The sequence below is a fragment of the Condylura cristata genome, unplaced genomic scaffold, assembly GCF_000260355.1.
Source record: "Condylura cristata isolate star-nosed mole 26May11 unplaced genomic scaffold, ConCri1.0 scaffold00038, whole genome shotgun sequence".
Taxonomy (NCBI): Eukaryota; Metazoa; Chordata; class Mammalia; order Eulipotyphla; family Talpidae; genus Condylura; species Condylura cristata.
Window position 1 is genome coordinate 483,788 of NW_004567139.1, and position 18,917 is coordinate 502,704.

The following is an 18,917-nucleotide window of genomic DNA, read 5'->3' on the forward strand; positions in this document are numbered from 1 at the left end:
AACTGGCACTGAAGCAGCTGCAGCTGGCTTGCAGTGCTGTGCTTTAATCTGCTGTGCCACCAGGGAGGGCCTATAGCGTGTTTTTAAACATTATGATTTCATAGTCAGTGAGAGCTGCTTTACTGAGTCCTTTTTGATATGACCCTCGCTATACATTGTCTTTGATAGACATTGTCTTTCATTATTGTTAGCTATGTTACAGGGTAAGTGTGGGGGAAGTGGGGAGACCCAAGCTGTGAGTCCTCTCCCGTACCCTTAAGAACTCAGAACAAGATCCAAAAGCAGACCTGCAGGGGGACATTTAAAAAAAAATTTATATGCATGGGGAGTGAGAAATGTGAAGGAAAGGGGGCTGGGGAGAGCAAGAGCAAGGAGGAGGCTGGGAAGGAGTGACAGAGGAAGAGGCAGAGGTGAGAGCGGAACGATGATGACTACGTGTCTGGTGTTTCCTACCAGCAGTGCCACCTGAACTGACTCCAGGCTGCAAGTGGAAGCCGGCAAAGTATGGCCATTAATTGTGTACTTCCCAAAGCCCCTCTTTAAGGATCAGGTTCATGGCATGGCTCTGGAGATTTTATTGGAATGGAAATGGGGCAAAATCTGTATGACTTCAGAGGGTGGAGTTTGTTCAGGACACCATTCACGGGCTCAGATTTTGCTTACTATTCCTCCAGTACATATCAAGAAGTTATAGTTTCATCTTTGCCAAATCAGTGAGATTTTGTTTTTGTCTTTAAAGAAGTCCTGGTTTCCTTTCACAGAGAATTGCATTTCAAGATCACAGTTTAGGCACAGAGGATGGTGATTGCTATTGGATAAGTCAGTATTTCTAGCTATTTTCAGTGGACAGTGTTAGGATATGGCTTGTAAGATTGCTCAGATGTTTTAAATGTAAATTGAATACACAATTTGTACTTAATTCATTCTATATTACTATATTTATAGTTCTTTTCTTTCACATTGAAAAATCTGGTTCTCAGGGATATGATAGCATTATCCTGTAATTGCTCACTTGCTTTATCCCTTTTTCATGCATGCAGTGATTTCAGGACACTGCCTCTTAGCAATTTTGATATGGCAGTCAGCTCAGATAGGTACATTTTTTGCTTTGTTTATGTTTCTTTGTTCAACCCCATTTGCTTATTGTTGTATTGCAGCTACATTGTCAGGCCATACAGCCATTATATAGTATCATCTCCCCATTTGAAAACCATCATTTAACCTTAATTCTACAAGCAGTCGTATATTTAATATTCACCTCCAGGCTTGATTTTGATGTCTTTGTTATATGTATTGATACTACAGTGATCCTGACTAATCTGGAAATTGGTGTAATTGAAGTGGAGTGACTTATGCTATCAATTAAAGCCACTTGTTTATGAGGACATTGGTAAACAGGGCACAAGAGGCAAAGGTAGATAAAAGAATAGCTCTTCCAGAGGCCAAACCCCAAATAAAGCTGGCGGTGACTGATAATGTACCTGTAAAGCCCTGTAAATATAAGAACCTAATTAAGCCAGTTTGAGGTTCTTAGTATTCTGTGCCCTGGGATCTCGGAAACCTTCTCCAGGATGTGGCACCTGCTACTGAAGGCTCTGCCAGGAGAGTAGCCCCTCCTCTCTTCCCTGAGAGCTGTTTTGCAGGGAAGCCCCCTGCCCAACTATGGCTGGTGTGCTGGTTTCCCAGTCCTCACCTTAATGGTTCCATTCCCCACCCCTTTCTGCAAGCTGAATTGTATGCTTGTATTATTGTAACATGGATTTCCCCCAGTAAGTCAGACTGTGGTTACACGTTGACTGGGTTGTCATCACTGAACCTTCCCGCAGAGGTGCAAGTCAGCAAGGTGAGCTCTCCACTCACAGCCACAGCAGCCTCCCCAGCCACACAGTTCCCTTTCGCTTATTCTCTGAACGAGGCAGAGCCTTCTGAGGACAGTCTCTGTGAATTCCCACATATTTGGAAACAATTTGTCTTTACTATTTATTCTTTTTCTTTTTATGTTTTACTGGATGTAAATCCTTGCTGCAATTTTCTTTCTTTGTGTATATCATATATTCTACTTTGTATTGTCTCCCTTATAATTATTTGATGTTTTATTTAAATGCCCAAAGGATATTTCCTTTTATTTTTGACTTTAGCATTTTTAGTTGCAAATGTTTTGGTGTAGTGATCCAAGCTGATTATTTAAAGTACGAGGGTATTCTTGCATCTGTAGTTTTCAATATATGTGTGTGTATATATAATCACTCATAAATATATGTTACATATAATACTCTGTTTCTAGAAAGCTTTCTTAAATTATTTTTAGTATTTGCTTTTCTTCTTATAAGGACCCCTTTTTTAAGTTTTTATTCTGGGTTTTCTTTGCCTATTGCTGATGTTTATCACCTTACAAATTCTTTTTAATTTTTAAAAAATTCATTAGATTTTCATCTTTCTCACCTTATTTAGTTTAAGCTATTTTGTTATGTTTACTTGCTCATGCTTTTTTAATGTTACTATTCACTACTGAAATGATTTTTTTGTTTCTTGAATTTTCCCTCATTTCTAATTTCTAAGTTTTTAGAATTTTTTCCTTTTTCATGTATTATGCAATTTTCTTAATATTTTTAACTCTGAAATTGTGCAGTACAGTTTTGAATGTGTATTTTCTTTTTAACAAGCCTTCCCAGGGTACTTTCATTACACGTAGGGGTACTGGAATGCTTTTTACTCTCTTTCCTTCTCGTTGGAACTTTACCTTGATACTTTCCTGATAGTCATTTTTGGTTGAAAGTAGTTTCCCAAATGATTGGTAGGGACACTTATTCGTGACCCTTTTTTTAATCCCATGGAGCTCCCTCTTTTTTCCCTTAAGTGTTAAAATGTAGCATAGCTTGCTTTCTAAGATTTCTTGGCTTGGATCCCCTCTTCTTCTTTACTTTAGACCTTTTCTTTATCCCAGTTGTCCCCATTCTGTTGGATTTTTATTCCATTTTTAGCTCAGAGTCCTGACTTGGTCAGCTAGTTTCAAGAGCACATTGGCTAACCTGGAGGGGCGCTCTCTGCACTCTGCTACACACCCCTCACGCATTCACCGTTGGAGTTGGACAGCCCCTTCCCTTGTCAGCTGCTGTTTTCAACTCCATCTTCCTAGTGAGTTGCATGTTCTGATGTTTCCCAGTTCTGTGATCTGTCACCCACCTTGCTTCCCTGTTCTGTCTCATACCGGTGTCTAAACTCTCTTGTGTGAGTTGTTGTGTTTTGTGTTTGTGTTTAGCTAACCAATTCATTTGTATTTTCGACTTTGTGAAGATAGTTTGTTATCCAGTGTTTTTGCAATTCTTGTTCACAAGTAAGTGCCTTGCTAGATCTAAATGTTCTCAAACTTGTTATGTGGGAATTTCAGAAGATCTAAAAATCAATTCGTGTGCTCTCCCTATCTTCTCAGAATTGTCTTCATACTTTGTGATAACCCAATGTTCTAAAGTAAAATCTGTCTTCTGTCTCATTGTCTGATTGTTTTGTTTGAAACCTATGCGCTCTATTCTACATTCTAAATAGCAAAAGCACCTATAATACGCATTACATAAGGACAGGTATTGCTAATGCCAACCCTGGAAAACTACATGAATGAGTCATATCATTAACTCAGAAAGTCTAATAGAAAAAAAAATAGTTCCACTTAATTTGGGGAGAAAAAGAAAATTACAGTCTTTATAATAAAAATAGTATGAGACATTTATATAATTACCTCATTGCAGAGACTCTCAGAATTACATTGGAAGTTTTTCTTGGTCCCTTAAGCCTTGCCTAATATTGATTCATGAGCACTTTCCTTCCCTTATTATATGACAAACTCCCAGTAGGCAAAACATTGTTCTTACTTTCCTTTCATATATTTATTCTATACTTTTAAATACTTTATTATACAGATGATTGGAAAACAAAAATTATTACTGTAGGATATTATTATTTTTGAACAATCTGTTAATAAATCTGTATATCCTGTTCATGATGACACACCTTACTTTATGCATTGATATAGTGCAAGGTTATTTGAAGAAATAATTTCCTGCTGAAGGGGAAAGTTGGCAACATGCTAGAAGCATTATCAAGTCAAGGCAGTGCTGAAGGAAGAAACTAGCATATCTTGAGAAAGGAAGCAACACTTGTTATTATTTAAGAAAGGGAAAGCGAGGCTTGGTGGGTGCCGGGTCTGAGAAAGACAGCAAGCTGACCTCTGCATGCCTGTGTGGGTATTTCTTGACCTTCAGGAAAACAGTGAATTTCAAGGAGTGGCAGACATGGAGATGTGGGAGTTGAGGGGCTAGCCAGTGCTTTGCTGGTCACTAGGCAAGGCAGTATATTCACTGATCAATGCTCAGAAGCTTGGTCTCTGAGCAAGTTATCTTTGATTTATTACGGGCTTACAATCTGGTTTTGGTGGTTACTGTTTATGGCTGCAATTTTAAGTATAAGGGTACTCTTTAGTCTCATCTTTACAGAGGACTGTGAGGTCTGCATGGAAAAGGACAAAATAATTCTTGGCCTCTGATGAAAGCTGAGCAAATGTGATTGATCTTGTTAATTGTTTAGGGACCAGTGAACGCAAATGTTTCCTCATTTAATTCAGCATTCAGTAGTTACTTTGGGCATGGACATATATCCAAAGTTGAATAAAATCTGCTGTATTATGTGACTGTCTTATGCTTTAGCATAAAAACTAAAATTCTTATTTATATTAAATTAGTTTTCATTAGGTGTTATCAGTCTAGAGAATATATAGCTTTTTGGCAGATAAAACTATAGCCATTGAGGTTATAATTTGACTGACTTGATATTTGTCCTTTTTCTACTTTATTTCTTCTCTATGTAACAACAGTTTATAGTTTTAGCAGATAAGGTGTTCCCCACATTTTTAGAAAAATGATTCCGTAAGTATTTATAAGGTGCCATGTTTATTGCTTGGCTTTGGTCTGTACACAATAGTGACTATTGTGGTCTGTACCACAATAGTCAGTACAAATGGGACATACATGGCTCCTGTCCTCTCAGAACATCTGCTTGAGTTGGGAGGCAGGAGATGAGAAGCAGAATCCTCATAAAGCATTTGCAGGGCTGTGTGACAAATCCCGAGGGTGGGAGGTGTAGGCTGCTCTAGGAAGGGCCTCTCACCTGGTTGCCTTGAGGGTCCAGACCAGGCTTTGAGAAAGAGGGCATTTGAGCTGAGTGTTAGAGGATACGAGGGAGAAAGGCTGCTCCAGGTAAAGATGAAAACATGGACAGCAGTACAGAGGCTGGTCAGCATGGAGTGTTTGAGGAATTATGCTCTTGTCGGTGGTGTTGGAATATAAATAAAACATTTTTGAAAGTCTTATTTGAGACATAAGTGAGGAGAGAAAGTGGAAGGCTAAATAGGCATTAGGCCCTGATGGGTGTTACATGCCACACTAAGGAGCTGCCCACAGGCAGGTCTCCAGGTCCCTCACGAACATGCAGTGCCTCGCGCATTTTTTCAAGTTCATTAGAGGAGAGTGTTACCCTCCCAATTGGGATAGCCCCAGATATCTTCAGACATTCCCCAAAGTCTCCAGTTTGCCTTGATTGAAAGGTCACTGATTTCGAGATTATAAAATACTGTAACATATTTTAGCCTCACAGCAATCTTCAGAAGAAAATGCTGTTCAGATCTTAGTTTGATAAGGCTGAGGCTCAGTGAAACTCAAGAGTGGCTAGAATGAACTGAAGGTCAGGTTTTGTCATGCCCTGAGCAGGTCTGTCTTCCCACACATTTCCTGGTAACCTTGAAATCTAAAAGTACATTGATGTTCTGAAAAGTTTGTCACTTTGTTCTTTATTATCACAGTTACATCGTTTCAGATTACTTCCAGCAGTTTGGTGAAATCTGTCTCAGGGGCAGCTAAGTAAAGCAGTGAGCTCATCCGCAGTGGGCCATCTTACCCTTTCATTCTGCCTGCACTTTTTATGGTATCATGCCATATTGCTTTCATTCTGTATTTGAAGAACGTGGATTCCCAGAAAATTTTGGTGTTGCTGCTATTGTTTCCTAATCCTCCCCATCCCATTGGAATGTTTATATAAAAGTCATTGTCTGCAGAAATTTTTAATGTTCAAAATCCAGTTTTGGTTTCAAGCCTTAATATCAAGTTCACACTGCACCAGTGGTGCACACATTTGTTTTTCCATGCAAATCGAGATGGCATTAATCTATAATTTATTTATTGTGATGTTTTACTTAGGGTATTTATATAATCTGCTTCACTACTTATGTGGCGCTGATGTGCCTGTCTTTTTGAGCCCTGACAGAACCATAAAACATTAAAGAAGAAAAAACTGTCTTCTGCATTGCATCATGTGCTTTTCATCCTCCTGCCAATGTTTTTCTTGGTCATAGGGAAGGTTGAGGATATAATATGTAATTAGGCAGTGGCTTCTGTTTCTTCAAGGTGGTTTTGGGAATTCTTAAATATTATTCTCAAAAAGGTCACCCACAGGAAGCCAGAAGGAAAAAATAAAAAATATATCACCCCATGCTGCCATTAAACTCTCAGTGGCCCAAAGAGTCGCTTAAACTCTGTTTGCGGAGCTTCTTAGCTGCTCTGGCCTTGCCTTAATTCAAGGCATTGCTGTTCATAGGGGCTGCTTTAATTAGCCTTTGATCTGAGCTCCCTACTCCTAGATCAGGGTTTGGCAACTCTGCCCCATCTCCCCGACCCCCACCCCTGTTTTTAAAGTAAGACACATAAAGAACAGTTTTTATTTTTCTAAATGGTTGACAGTAACTAGAAGAATTTTTTGTGACATGTGAAAATTATATGTAACTCAATTTCAGTGTCCACAATTAAGGTCTATGGTTTATTGTAACAGAACCTCGTGTATTCATTCAGCCAGGATTGAAAATCACCAGTGTCCCATCTCTTTAGTCTAATATACTTCCCACTACTTCAAGGGTTGTCTGTTCAAAATGTAGGCTGTTCTAGGCAAATGTGTTTAAAGATTTCTCAGAAACATGAACAGTTAAACCAGGGTGCCTACTTGTTGTATGCGTTGTTGTTTCTGTGACAGCCTGTGAAGCTTATCTTGCCACAGGTAAGCTGAAATGTGCCCCCCTCAAGTGCTGGGTTTGTTGAGAGTAATTCATATGTCATTGTAATGGGCATTGACCTTTTTACTAAACATAGAAAACGTATCATGTTTTCACACTGTAAGCATTTAGAAAGAGTTAGCTTTCCTTATTTCTTTTGTTGTAGAAGTCACATTCTTCTTCAATGCTACTTCCCCCATAAAGCAAATATGTTTAAATTCACAGTGACAGGTTTCACAGAGTGATAGGGAATGGATGTATAATTTGTGCTCTGGTTACCCAGGCATGGTAATGCAGACTCTCTCAAGCCCTAATTTTATTCCTAGAACTGAGTATCGTAAATGATGGTTCGCATTGGTAAGGAGCGGTGAAATAGACCTGCGGCGGGAAGTTTGCCTAACTGGTGGAGTCCCTGGGCTCACGGTGATGATGCCCCGGGACAAAAAACTATGACTCCCTATCACCATAAGTATCTTTTTATATAATAAGTTACTATGTGTATCTAGTTAAGCTATAGAATTTTAGTGTTTAATTGCATTGCTGTGGTCACACTGAACTTGGAAGATAGGAATGTTTTCTGCCCAATTATTTATGTCATCACTGTATATTTGAAATTGACCATATACTATTTTACCTGTTAGGTTAGTAATGCTAAACAAAATAGTAAAGGATATTGATATATATGCTTTGCAGTCACATACTCAGATGTGTTTAAGTATTTGCTAAGCCTTATAGTAAGTGTACTTGAAAAAAAAAACTTTTGGTAACAGTGTATATGGTTATAAAGCATGAATTGAATAGCAAACCCTAGGACACAGAATAATCAGCAGCATAGCACAGGAGAGAGCCAGAGTCCCTGTTAAACCTGTTGGAAGCCACTACTTTGTTCACCAGCAAGTTAAAAGGCAGGGTGGTGGCTCTATAAAAAGAACAGTGGAAATATTTGATATTTTAACCCATTTGAACTCAAAAAATTTAGGAACAGACCACTGTCATCTCATTTTAAATTGTAGGTATGCTGTTTCTCAATTCATTGATTTTTCTCCTTTACTCTCTTCTGATGGTAACGTGTGTGTGTGTGTGTGTGTGTGTGTGTAATAAAATGAGAGAATTACTTATATAAATTCAAACACATGGAAGTTTTTCTTAAATCATGAGTATACTTTATTGTTTATTTCTTAAAATGAAGATCTATATACAATGAAATGAATTTGTTTCCCTGTGATTTTAAAAATTATGGTAAAGAAACTCAGTATTTCTTGATGTTATCTCATCTAAACACATCAATGTACATTATTGATGGCGCATGATAAGGTAGGGTGCAATATACATTATTGATGGCCCATGATAAGGTAGGGCTCCCTAAATGCTTTTGTTCTCCATGGGGACTAGAATGGAGACTATCGCTATCAGAAGCTGCTCAGTGTTGGGTGAGGGAGGGGCGACTCCCCAGCCACGCAGGGCCTCTCTCTTCCTCCAGCGCTCCTGCTGGAGGTGCAGTACTTCACAAGTTTGTGTATCATCCCTGGGCAAGGACCATGTGCATCTCTGTCATCCATTGTTAGTACATATGTTCCCATAGCAAGTACTGGGATGCTTATTACGCTGAAACATACAGCCCTGTGAATTATGTGACATACTTTAGACAAATAAGCTTAGTGTGTCCTTTTTCTAATTTTATGCAGATGGAGGGAGCGAGGAACCATCAGATCGAAGACAGTCAAGTGTAGACTCTCGCCAGGGCCGCTCTGGGCAAGGTAAGTTTTTCATGTGATTTACCCTTAACTTTTAAAAATGGTACCAACTATTCCTTTTGAGTACTGAATCTTAGTCCTAGAATTGTCTCTGGGTCTAGTTTAGACATTTTGGTTTCTCATTTAGGGCTTTAAATGTTTTTGTTTTTGTTTTAAATCATGATATGATATCATTAAATCAAGATTAAGAACATGAAAAATAATCTTATGTCATTTTGAAGTTTTAAGTAATTTTGAGGCATTGTAATCTATGTCCAGATGTCACTTTTTTTTAACCAGAAGTAACTTTTTAATAGTAATGCTCATTGGAATATCATTCTATAGATTTTTAAAATCTTCCTCAATATAGTATTTTTTTAACTCTTATAAAAAATGGTTTTGCCTATAATCCCTGACTTAAATTAAGATCTTATTCCTTTTTTACTTACAATTTACTGTAGTTTATTGACTGATTTTGACAATTCCCAGAACAGGTAAATATACTGTGTATTAGTGAAATCTTCAGAGGCCTTCCTTAACTGACTTCTTCACTGTTACATGGCTGGCACTCTTTTTCTTCATTTTTTACCTTTGTATTCATTTTATTTTCTCTGTTCAAAACTAGAATGAATATTTCATAATAGGCGTGATTTTTATCTATGGCTGGATTCTCAGGGCCAAAATAATAACAAGTGTAGGACTACCCAAATGACCTGTTCTTGAATTGCGTCATGACCACCTGTGCTGACGCCACCTCTTGCCTTCCCACTGTTAGTCTCATCCTGTCCGTTCTGGACATATTACCAAGCTCAGAGAATTAGTTTCAGATTTACTGATTTTCCATATTGCTTTCTTAATTTCTACTTCACTAATTTCTGCTTTGTACTTTATTATAATTTCTTCTGCCTACTCTGGGTTTAGTTTATCTTTTTTCAGTTTTTCATAGTAGAAACTGAAGTGATTTGACTTTGGAACTTTCTTTACTATTACATGAATTTTAAATGTATTTTAAAAGTGCTGTATCTTTCCCTCTGTATTATGTTTTAGCTATCTTTCACAGACTTTGATGAATAATGTTTTCATGTTCATGTAGTTTAAAATACTGCCGAATTCCCTTTTGATATTTTCTTTGACCCGTTACTTTTTTTGTTGTTGTTGTTAAAGCAATCTGTTGATGTGCTTTCCAAACATTGGAGAATTTTCCAAATTGTAACCTTTGTTGATTCTTAATTTAGTTTAATTGTGGTCAGAGAGCACACTTTCTATGAGTTAAATCACCTTTTAATGAGAGTTATTTTATGGCTCAGGAAATGATCCATGATGTGTGTTCACTGTACACTTGAATGTGTATTGCATTGTTTGGGGATGGAAGGTTTAATAAATGTGTGTCTGACAAAAATGATTGATGGTGTCTTGCAGTCTTTTACATCCTTGCTTGCTCTGTCAGTTATTAGGAGAGAGAGATTGAATTCTCCGACTGTAAGTGCAGCTTTATGTATTTCTCCTTGTAGTTCCATTGCATTCCTGATAGTCCTTTTCCTCTGGTTGGGAAGATTCCCCTCCTTCAGAACTTGATGAATCCCTGCAGCTCCAGTACCCACAGTAAAAATAGGCTTCCTTGGGGGCAGAGCTGTAAGAGAAGGTAAAAAGAAAAAAAGCCCCGCAAGCTCTCGGGGCTCCCTGGAGCAGCCCCTCCCGCGCCCTCTCAAGGCCTCTGGCAAGGGAAGACAGGTTTCTCTTACACCCGCTGTTTGTCTCTGATGCACCCTTCTAGGATTCGGGTCTCCTCTGAGTTCAGGTTGGGAGTCTGGAGATACTGAAAACAGCAGATGGTTGTCCTTGGTTTACTTCCACAGTTTGCTTGCTGCTATTTTTCAGAGTCCACAGATTGCTGCTCCATCGTTCTTTATGGATTGTCTTGTTGTATTTCAGGGGGTTGAGTTATATTCAGTTAAAGTGGAATGTGGCATCTTAACCCAGAACCAGGTTCCCTCCATTTTGTCATGGTATTTGGTATTTGCCTCTCTGAAGGGATGATATTAAAAATATTTAATAACTAGTATGCCATTGGTATTTACCAACCAGAGCAGCCTGTTCAGATCCAACACCAGCTCCAGCTCTGGTACAGCCTGTGGCACACCCTCCCTGGCTGGACGGTGTCTCTGTCCCAGTTACAGTGGCCACCACGCGAGGCAGGGTGTGTGGTGAGGACTCTCCTTATAGCACCCTGGGCCTCTGGCCTGCCCCTTAGTTGCAGTGGACTCTGATGCAGCATCCCACACTCACTGCTCTAGCTTCAAGGTTTTGCTTACCACCTCTGGGAGATGAGACGAGATGAGATGAGACAGTGGTCCTGACTAGCCTGAGTCTGCCTCCCCGACGCATGGGGCTGCTTGTGTCTCTTGCTTCTTTGCTCAAAAGAGACCCAGAAACACTCTCATCTTTCACAACTACCCTCCTACGCAAGGTCTGGGCTATAATTTTCTCAATCTAATTGCATCTGGTTTCTTTCTTCTGCAGATGTCTGAACATTTTTCTCCATTATTGGCTTTTTGTTTTGTTTTGTAACTCTTTAAGAATTTGCTCTTTTTAAAATACATGTTCTGTCATTTTCACACCACCTACATTGTGGCCATTTCAGTTGGACCCACCATGAGTTCCTTCCTTTCCTATTACTACAGTTGTGATCTAACTTAATTTTTCCATTCTGGCCCACCTAGTCTTGTCATCCATTTGATAGCCATAGTGCTCTTATTAAAACAAGTCAAATCATATATTTTCCTAAACTAGAAGAAAAAAAATTCCTCAGTGACTTCCTACCATGTTCAGAATGACTCTGAAGTGCATTCCCTAGGTGGACCCACCGGGGTTGCTCTATAGCCCACTCACTGCCTCATTGTCACGTTTTCATCAGTGCCGCACCCTTGTTGAATTCAGCCTCATAAGAGTGTCTCATTTGTCACCTTGTCCACTTGCTTTTTCTTGAGTGAAGCGATAAAAATGCCCGCTTATGCCAAAGAGACCTTCTCTCACCCTCTACCCAGAGAACAGAGTAAGCACTCTGCCTGACAGTAATTACTTTATGTGTTTATTAACTTCTTTATTGTCATTTCAACTGCTAGAAAATAGGTTATATTTGAGCGGAGATGTTGTCTTGTTCAGCCTCTAGCCCAAGAGTGTTTGCATATAAAATGGGCCCATTTTTTGTGGAATGAAAGGGTGGGGGTGAGCATCTAGCCCTTACCTTGCTAGGCAGTTACCTCGATGTGCCCAGGCCATGTAGGGCTCTGGCCTTACTCTGTGCTGTACAGTAACTGGGAAAGGCAAGCAGTGTGAGGAATTTGTTGACTGTAGGCAGAATGTTAGATCATTGGCTGTTTATTAATTTATGAAATGGGGGTCTGAAAATAGAAAGTAAAACTGATTATGCCTGTTTAATCCTAGAATAGACTTCTAAGGTTTAGGTGGTTGTTTTTTTGCTTTCTAATATAGCATATAGTTTCATTTTATCATTGTAAAAGGAGAATCCCAGCTGATGAATTGAAACCTAAACTAAACCTAAACTTGATAGCTAAAAAATGTTATTCAAGGACCTGATTTTGTTATACCTTAATTCACTTAAAGTCACGGTTCCCAAGAACTTGACATGATGTCAAGTGACTTAACACACTGCATGTAATTAAATTACATTATTTCCTGGATTGGGTCTTATCTGTCTGTTGGACAGACTCTGTTTTCCAGTAATCTCCGAGTTCATTAATGGTAGGACCTTTGCATATAGCACAGTGCCAGTGCATTGCCTTTAGGCCATCAAATTAATGAAGGAAAGGTTTCAATTCTAGGGATAATGGTTTTGCTTTTCAGTGATTATGGATTTCTTCATCATAAATTTTTGTTGTCATATTAACTTTATTTTCTGCATCAAGTAATGTTTCATTAGCCGTTATCTATACATAAACTGACCTTATTTGGTTCTGTATCAAATAAGTGCACAAACCAATGTTATATGACTGAAACCTAACTCTGATTTATTTTTGCAAAGGTTGCATTTTGCTGGCATTAACTATGACATACAAGGTTTATGTTGATGTAAAAGTGCCCATGACCAGCTCTTGCTGGAAGACTGGGCAGAAGTGCACAGTGTTTGGCTTTACATGACTCCCATCACTCATAGCCAACTTCATTTGATTGCTTCATGCTGGCGTGTCCATAGTAATAACGTGCTAAATTGTCAAATATGCTGTGCACTGATTCTTTTTCTTTCCTTGCAAATTTGTAGATTTAGTTGAAATGAGATCTTCACACTCTTGAGACACATACAAAGTATTCGTCAGTTTGGTGTGTTACAAATATTTCTTCATTAAGCTATGTCATTAATCTATAGAACTATTTTGTTTTGTAATTTACCATTCTGGTAAAAAAAAATAAGCATTTAGCTTTCAATATAGACTATAGAAGAATAGTCAATATAGATTCCTGTAGGAATAGAGGAAGTAATAACCTCAACATTTAATCATATTTATGTACTGAGTTCTAGGGTCAGGTGCTTTCACCTAACCCCCATTTCTCAGGATAATACTGTGAGGAAGGTACTGTTTTCAATAAGAAAATACTTCAGTCTTTATACTGACCTATACAAAAAGTTTCAGGTCATCCTGTTGATGGCTTGTATTTACAACCTTTACATTCTAACAGTTGAAATAAAAATTTGTTGGTTGGTGGTTGGATAGCAGTATCTTTGGAAAAAAATACCTCAACATTAAGATAAATGCCTCTGAAATATCTTATGCTTAGTCCTGTATTTCTTATGAGCTTTAACTTGTTGATTATTCTTTGTAAAACATTATTTTTCTGTACAATTGGCCCTCTAGCAGATAATTACCTTAGGGTGCTAGCAGTATGTCAGAATGTGTTAATATATTTAGCTATCCTTTGTATTTTCAACATACTACAATGATTTTATTAATTTTTAAAATTTATTTTTTCCAAACATAACAGACATTTAAAAGGAATATGACTGGCTTCTTTTCTTCTGCTACCCTGAAGTAACCAACATTTGCTACGTTTAGCAGTGTTCTCTCATTTTCCCCCTGAGCTGTACTGTACTGGCATATGAAGGGTATGGTTGTATGTGTATGTATGTGTGAATTAGAAGGTTTTTTAAATAAATTGCAGCTTTAGCCCTGTTTTCCACCAATTTGCGGTTGTAGCACAGCCATCTCTCCAGAAACATACTGAAACTCTAATTCCCTAAAATCTGTATAATGGTCCATATCATGAGTAAGTCATGACTTATTCCTCAGTTTCCTCATCTGTGGGATTTCATATTTGCAATTATAAATGTAGTACTCAGAATAACATGCTTAGTGATCTCTTGGAAAATTCATTAAGTTTTGGAATTTTCAGCTCTAGTACATTGTCTGTCACAACATATCGAGTAGCCCTTAGCTTTACGTCTCTCGGCCTGTTAACACTCGGAGCTTTGTGGAAGCCACTTCTTGTTCAGGCACATCACGGGAAAAAAGGACTACAAGCATGGCAACTAAAGAGATTGGGAAAGATAAGTTGAACAGCTAGAAATATTTCTATTGAGAGCATTTTTATCTAAAATTTTCTGTCAGGAGATAAAAAAACTTTTTGAGAAACTTTATAACTTTCAATGAAGGGCCACAAATAGTTGGATAACAGTGGATGAGGGAGGAGCCTATTAGTAATTTCTGGAGTCGGATGCATTTCAGTTTTGCTTTGTTTGAAGAGCAGATTAAGAGCAGGTTCCCACAAGGGGGCAGACTAAGACAACCTGGAAATTTTTACACTATTAAATAAACAATACTAATTTTAAACTGACTTATTAAGCAAGAAGGAGAAATTAGCAGGGACCAGAAGTGAGTACAGAGGTAACTTGCTGACCATCCCATGAGCGGTACCCTGTTTGGGGTCCTTCTTCGTGTGTGTTTAGGCTGCTGGCAGGTTGGATACTGAGCTCAGGCATAGTTGTTGTGTCTTGATGAATGGAAGTTCATATTGCCGAGCCCACATACAAAAGCCATCCCTGCCACCATGCTTCTTTGCTGATGGATCCAGAGGGCAAGGGTAGGGTCGCTGGGTACAAAGACTGAATGAGTCCCCCAAATAGGTCACCTTGTCTGCCAGGTGATTAAATCCAACTTCCCTATAGAGTTTGCTCTTTGCATTCATAAGGGACATAAAATATTTCTTACGCTGTCCTTCTAGAGAGGTCTGTTCATATATCTCATCTCCAGATTTTCATGTCACCAGTTTTCTAATCATTTATTCCATATACCCAAATATCTTGTGAAACCAGTAACACAGTCCCCACAAGTATAGAATACCTCTGTCACCTTTCTTTCTAGGTAAAATAAACAGCAACGTGTCCTGTTCAGATTTTTGCTACTGGAAGGTTTCTCTGCATCACTTTCCTTCACTGCTCAGTGGCAGTGTCATCGGTCTGTTCCATGCCGAGCTATAAGTAAACAAGCCAGTTTTCTCCTTTGATGAAATGGTCAGAGAGGTCTCCTTGAGATCGTACATTGCCAGACAGGAAACAGAAGCAATAGGGTAGGAGTAGGAGCTGTGGGCCACATGCTTGTGCAAATTATGTTTTCAGGACCTGCTCAGATCTGGACTTGAACACGCTTCTTTTTGATGATGAAGTGCTGTATCCAGCCATATCACTTTTGGTGCAACCAAATCCAGTTCATGATGCGCTGCCCAGGCCAAGTGACAACAGGGCATCCAGTGCTCAGGCACTCACGCTGAGGGCCTGTGTTAAGCCAGATGCTGCTTTTAAAGCACAGTAGTTTTTTGCACAGGATGGTGTGGCTTTTTCACAAAATACTGAAAGTGTCCTGAGAGTCATCAATTCTGCAGTAAGCACTATCTAAGATCCCTGTCTGCTACTGATACTCAGAGCAACTTTGAATGACAGTGGGTTATGTGACCCAAGTGGCAAACCTCACACAGCCCATGTTTGTTGCCAAGCTTCTCTTATTCTGGACCTCTCTTGTTCTGTCTTTTCATCTATTTGGTTCTTCTTTTGACAGAGTTCGTATTTTTCCTTGTACACGTGTTGTTAGAAAGATATGTAAGTATTTTTGTTTTGGGGGAACAGAATGTAAATGATAATATGTTTTTCATTCCACATGTTCATTTCTGGAGTACAAGCAAACAGTTGACTCTTGTATATCAACCTTGCATCCTGAAACCTTGCTGTAATCACCATCAGTTCTGGGAGTTTTTGTTGATATTCTTTTGGATTTTGTACATAGACAGTCATGTCGGCAAACTAAGACAGTTATGTTTCCCTTTCCAATCAGTGTACCTTGTCTTGCCTTTTCTTACTGCTTGAGCTAGGGCTTCCAGGGTGATGCCAGTTGGCATTGCCTTGTTCCTGATCTTAGCAGAAAAGTTTCTCACCATTATGTATGATGCTAGCTGTGGGATTTTTTATAGTTACTTTTTACACAGTTAAAGAAGTTTCCTTCTATTACTAGTTTACTGAGAATTTTCTTTTAATTTTAAAATTTAGCATTTGCTAGAGCAAATGGATTTTGTGAAGTGTTTTTTCTGCATCTATTGATAGAATCATAAAAAGCTGATGAGCTGTTTCCCATCCTCCCTAGTGATCAGTTAGCATCGCGTGTGAGCGCCTTTCATGTTCGTTGGCTCTAGGTTACCAAATTTATAAGCATAAAGTTGTTAATAATTCACTTTACTGTCCTTTTAATGTCTATAGGATCCCCCTTTTTAATTTCTTAATTTGGGTCTTCTCTTTTTCTTCTAATAAAGTAACTGTTTTATTGATCTTTTCAAATAACTAGCCCTTTGTTTTATCATTTTTTCTCTGTTGATTTCCTGGGTTTATTTTCTTGATTTCTGTAATAATTTTTAATTCTCCTTCTTCTTATTCTCCACTTAATTTGCTGTTCTTTTTCTAGTTCTCTAAGGTGAAAGCTTTTTTGATTGATTTAAATCTTTTCTAATATGCACATTAGGCAATGCACTCAGTTCTGCAAATTTCCTTCTATAAGCACTGCTCTCAGGGTGTCCACAGATTTACATAAACTGTGCTTTATTTTCATTTAGTTCTAAATACTTTTAAATTTCTCAAAGCTTATTTATTGACCCACGTGTATCGTTTGATATCCAATTTGGGACTTTTCCTAGCTGAGTTCTAGTTAATTCTTTTGTGGTCCAAAAGCAGACATGTATGATTTCTGTCAAAGTCTGTTTTATAACCAAGAATATAGTCTGCGTGATGGTTCTTTTATGTGAACTTGAAAAGAACGTGTGTTCTGCTGTTGTTGGATACAGTAATCTTCAGATATCAGTTGTATTCAGTTGACTGATAGTCTGTCGAGTCCTTCGTGATTTTCTGCCTTCTGGATATTGTTTCTCTTAGAGAGATCTTGACAAGCAAACTGTAATATTGGGTGTCACTGCTTTTTGCCCCACACATGTGATGTTCTTTCATCAGGCACATGTATTTTTGTCATTGTGTCATGCCCTCCTTGATCCCTAATAACTTCCTTGCTCTGAAGTATGTTCTGTCTAAAGTTAATACAGCGACCCTTGTTGTCTCTTGATTAGTGTCACCATTGTTCATCCTTCTTCATCCCCTTGCTTTTAAACTGTGAGCCACAGTAGTTTTCTTAGAGCTGACATAGTTTGGTCTTGGTTTTGGTCCAGTCTAACAACTCTGCCATTTAGTTAGTGTATTTAAACCACTCATGTTTAAGTGGTTATTGACATACTTGGGTTAACATCAGTTGATCTGTTATTTTTCTGTTTGCTGCCCTTATTCTTTGTCTCTACTTTTTGGCTTCCACACTTCCATTTCTGCCTTTTTGTGGTTCAAAAAATTTTTACTTGTTGTATATGTAATTTTAATTGAAAAATTTGTATAATTCCATTTTCTTTCTTAGTATAGCAATTGTATTGCTTTTAAAAAAAAACTTATTTGAGTGGCTGTTCTAGAGTTTGTAATATATATTTAGAAGGAATTTAAGTCCACATCCTAATAATTCTCTGTCACTTCACAGTATTAGATATAGTTACAAAATATTCCTAATTCCTGCCGCCTGACTAATATCATTGCTGCCATTCATAACTCAGTAAATTGTTGTTATAATTTTGAACAAACATGTCTTTTATCAATTAAGCATAAGAAAAATAAAAGCTTTAATTTTACCTTTACTTCTTGTCTGATTATTTTCATTCCTTATATAGTTCCTTATCTGTATCAATTTCCTTCTCTCTAAACCTTTTCATTGCATTTCTCACGAGGCAGGTCTACTGGCAGTCACTCCTTCAGCTGTTGTTTGTCTTAGAAAGTCTTATCTCTCCTTCAGTTTTCTAGTATAACTTCACAGGGCACAAAATTCTAGATTGCCCTCCCCCATTTGTATCTAATCTGTTTTTCCACCCATTTTTAGTTTTGTAATTTCAACTCATTGTTATTATACAGAAAAATACTTACGTTTTATATGTTGATGCTAACTTTCGAGTTTACTTAACTCACTCATTTTCTTCCACTAGGATTTTTTCTTATGGATTCCTTAGAATTTGCAGTCTTGCTGTCTGACTATGATCCTAGTTATGCTTGGTATATTTCCTGTCTAGTAGATGGACTTATTTTGAGACTATTATATATTCACAGAGTGATACCAGTCTTGAATTAAATGAATGTTTGAACTACTTCAAGCCGAACCCCTCTGTTCCTGAAATAGATAATAACTTTAGGAGCTAGCTTGTCACCATGCTGGGTTCTGTTTTGTTGTGTGCTGTTTGAAAGTAGACTTTTATTGAAGGATAACATTTAAACTTAAAAATTTGAAAATCATGTCACATTATCACCAAATGAACATGATGCTGGATTTTTTATTTGTGATTATTTATATAATTTGAAAAAATAGAAGGCAATTCTCTACATATCACATAAAGTATTTCTTTATTAACTTGTATTTAATCTGGTATAAGACAGTGATAAAGATGGAATTTATTTTTTATTACAAAGGTTTATTTTTACATCATTTTGTACATTTTTTTTCCATCTCAATTGTAATCCCCGTGGGTTT

The 18,917-nt window shown here is 37.9% G+C and overlaps 1 protein-coding gene across 2 annotated transcripts in view; it reads left to right on the forward strand.

Annotated features, from left to right (window-relative positions):
- Positions 1-18,917, forward strand: part of TANC2 (tetratricopeptide repeat, ankyrin repeat and coiled-coil containing 2) — a 278,089-nt gene that overhangs the window by 78,123 nt on the left and 181,049 nt on the right. For both annotated transcript variants that reach the window (XM_012733089.1, XM_012733090.1), the window contains one exon: positions 8,773-8,844. In XM_012733089.1, the coding sequence (XP_012588543.1) occupies positions 8,773-8,844 (72 nt within the window). The remainder of the gene's footprint in view (positions 1-8,772; positions 8,845-18,917) is intronic.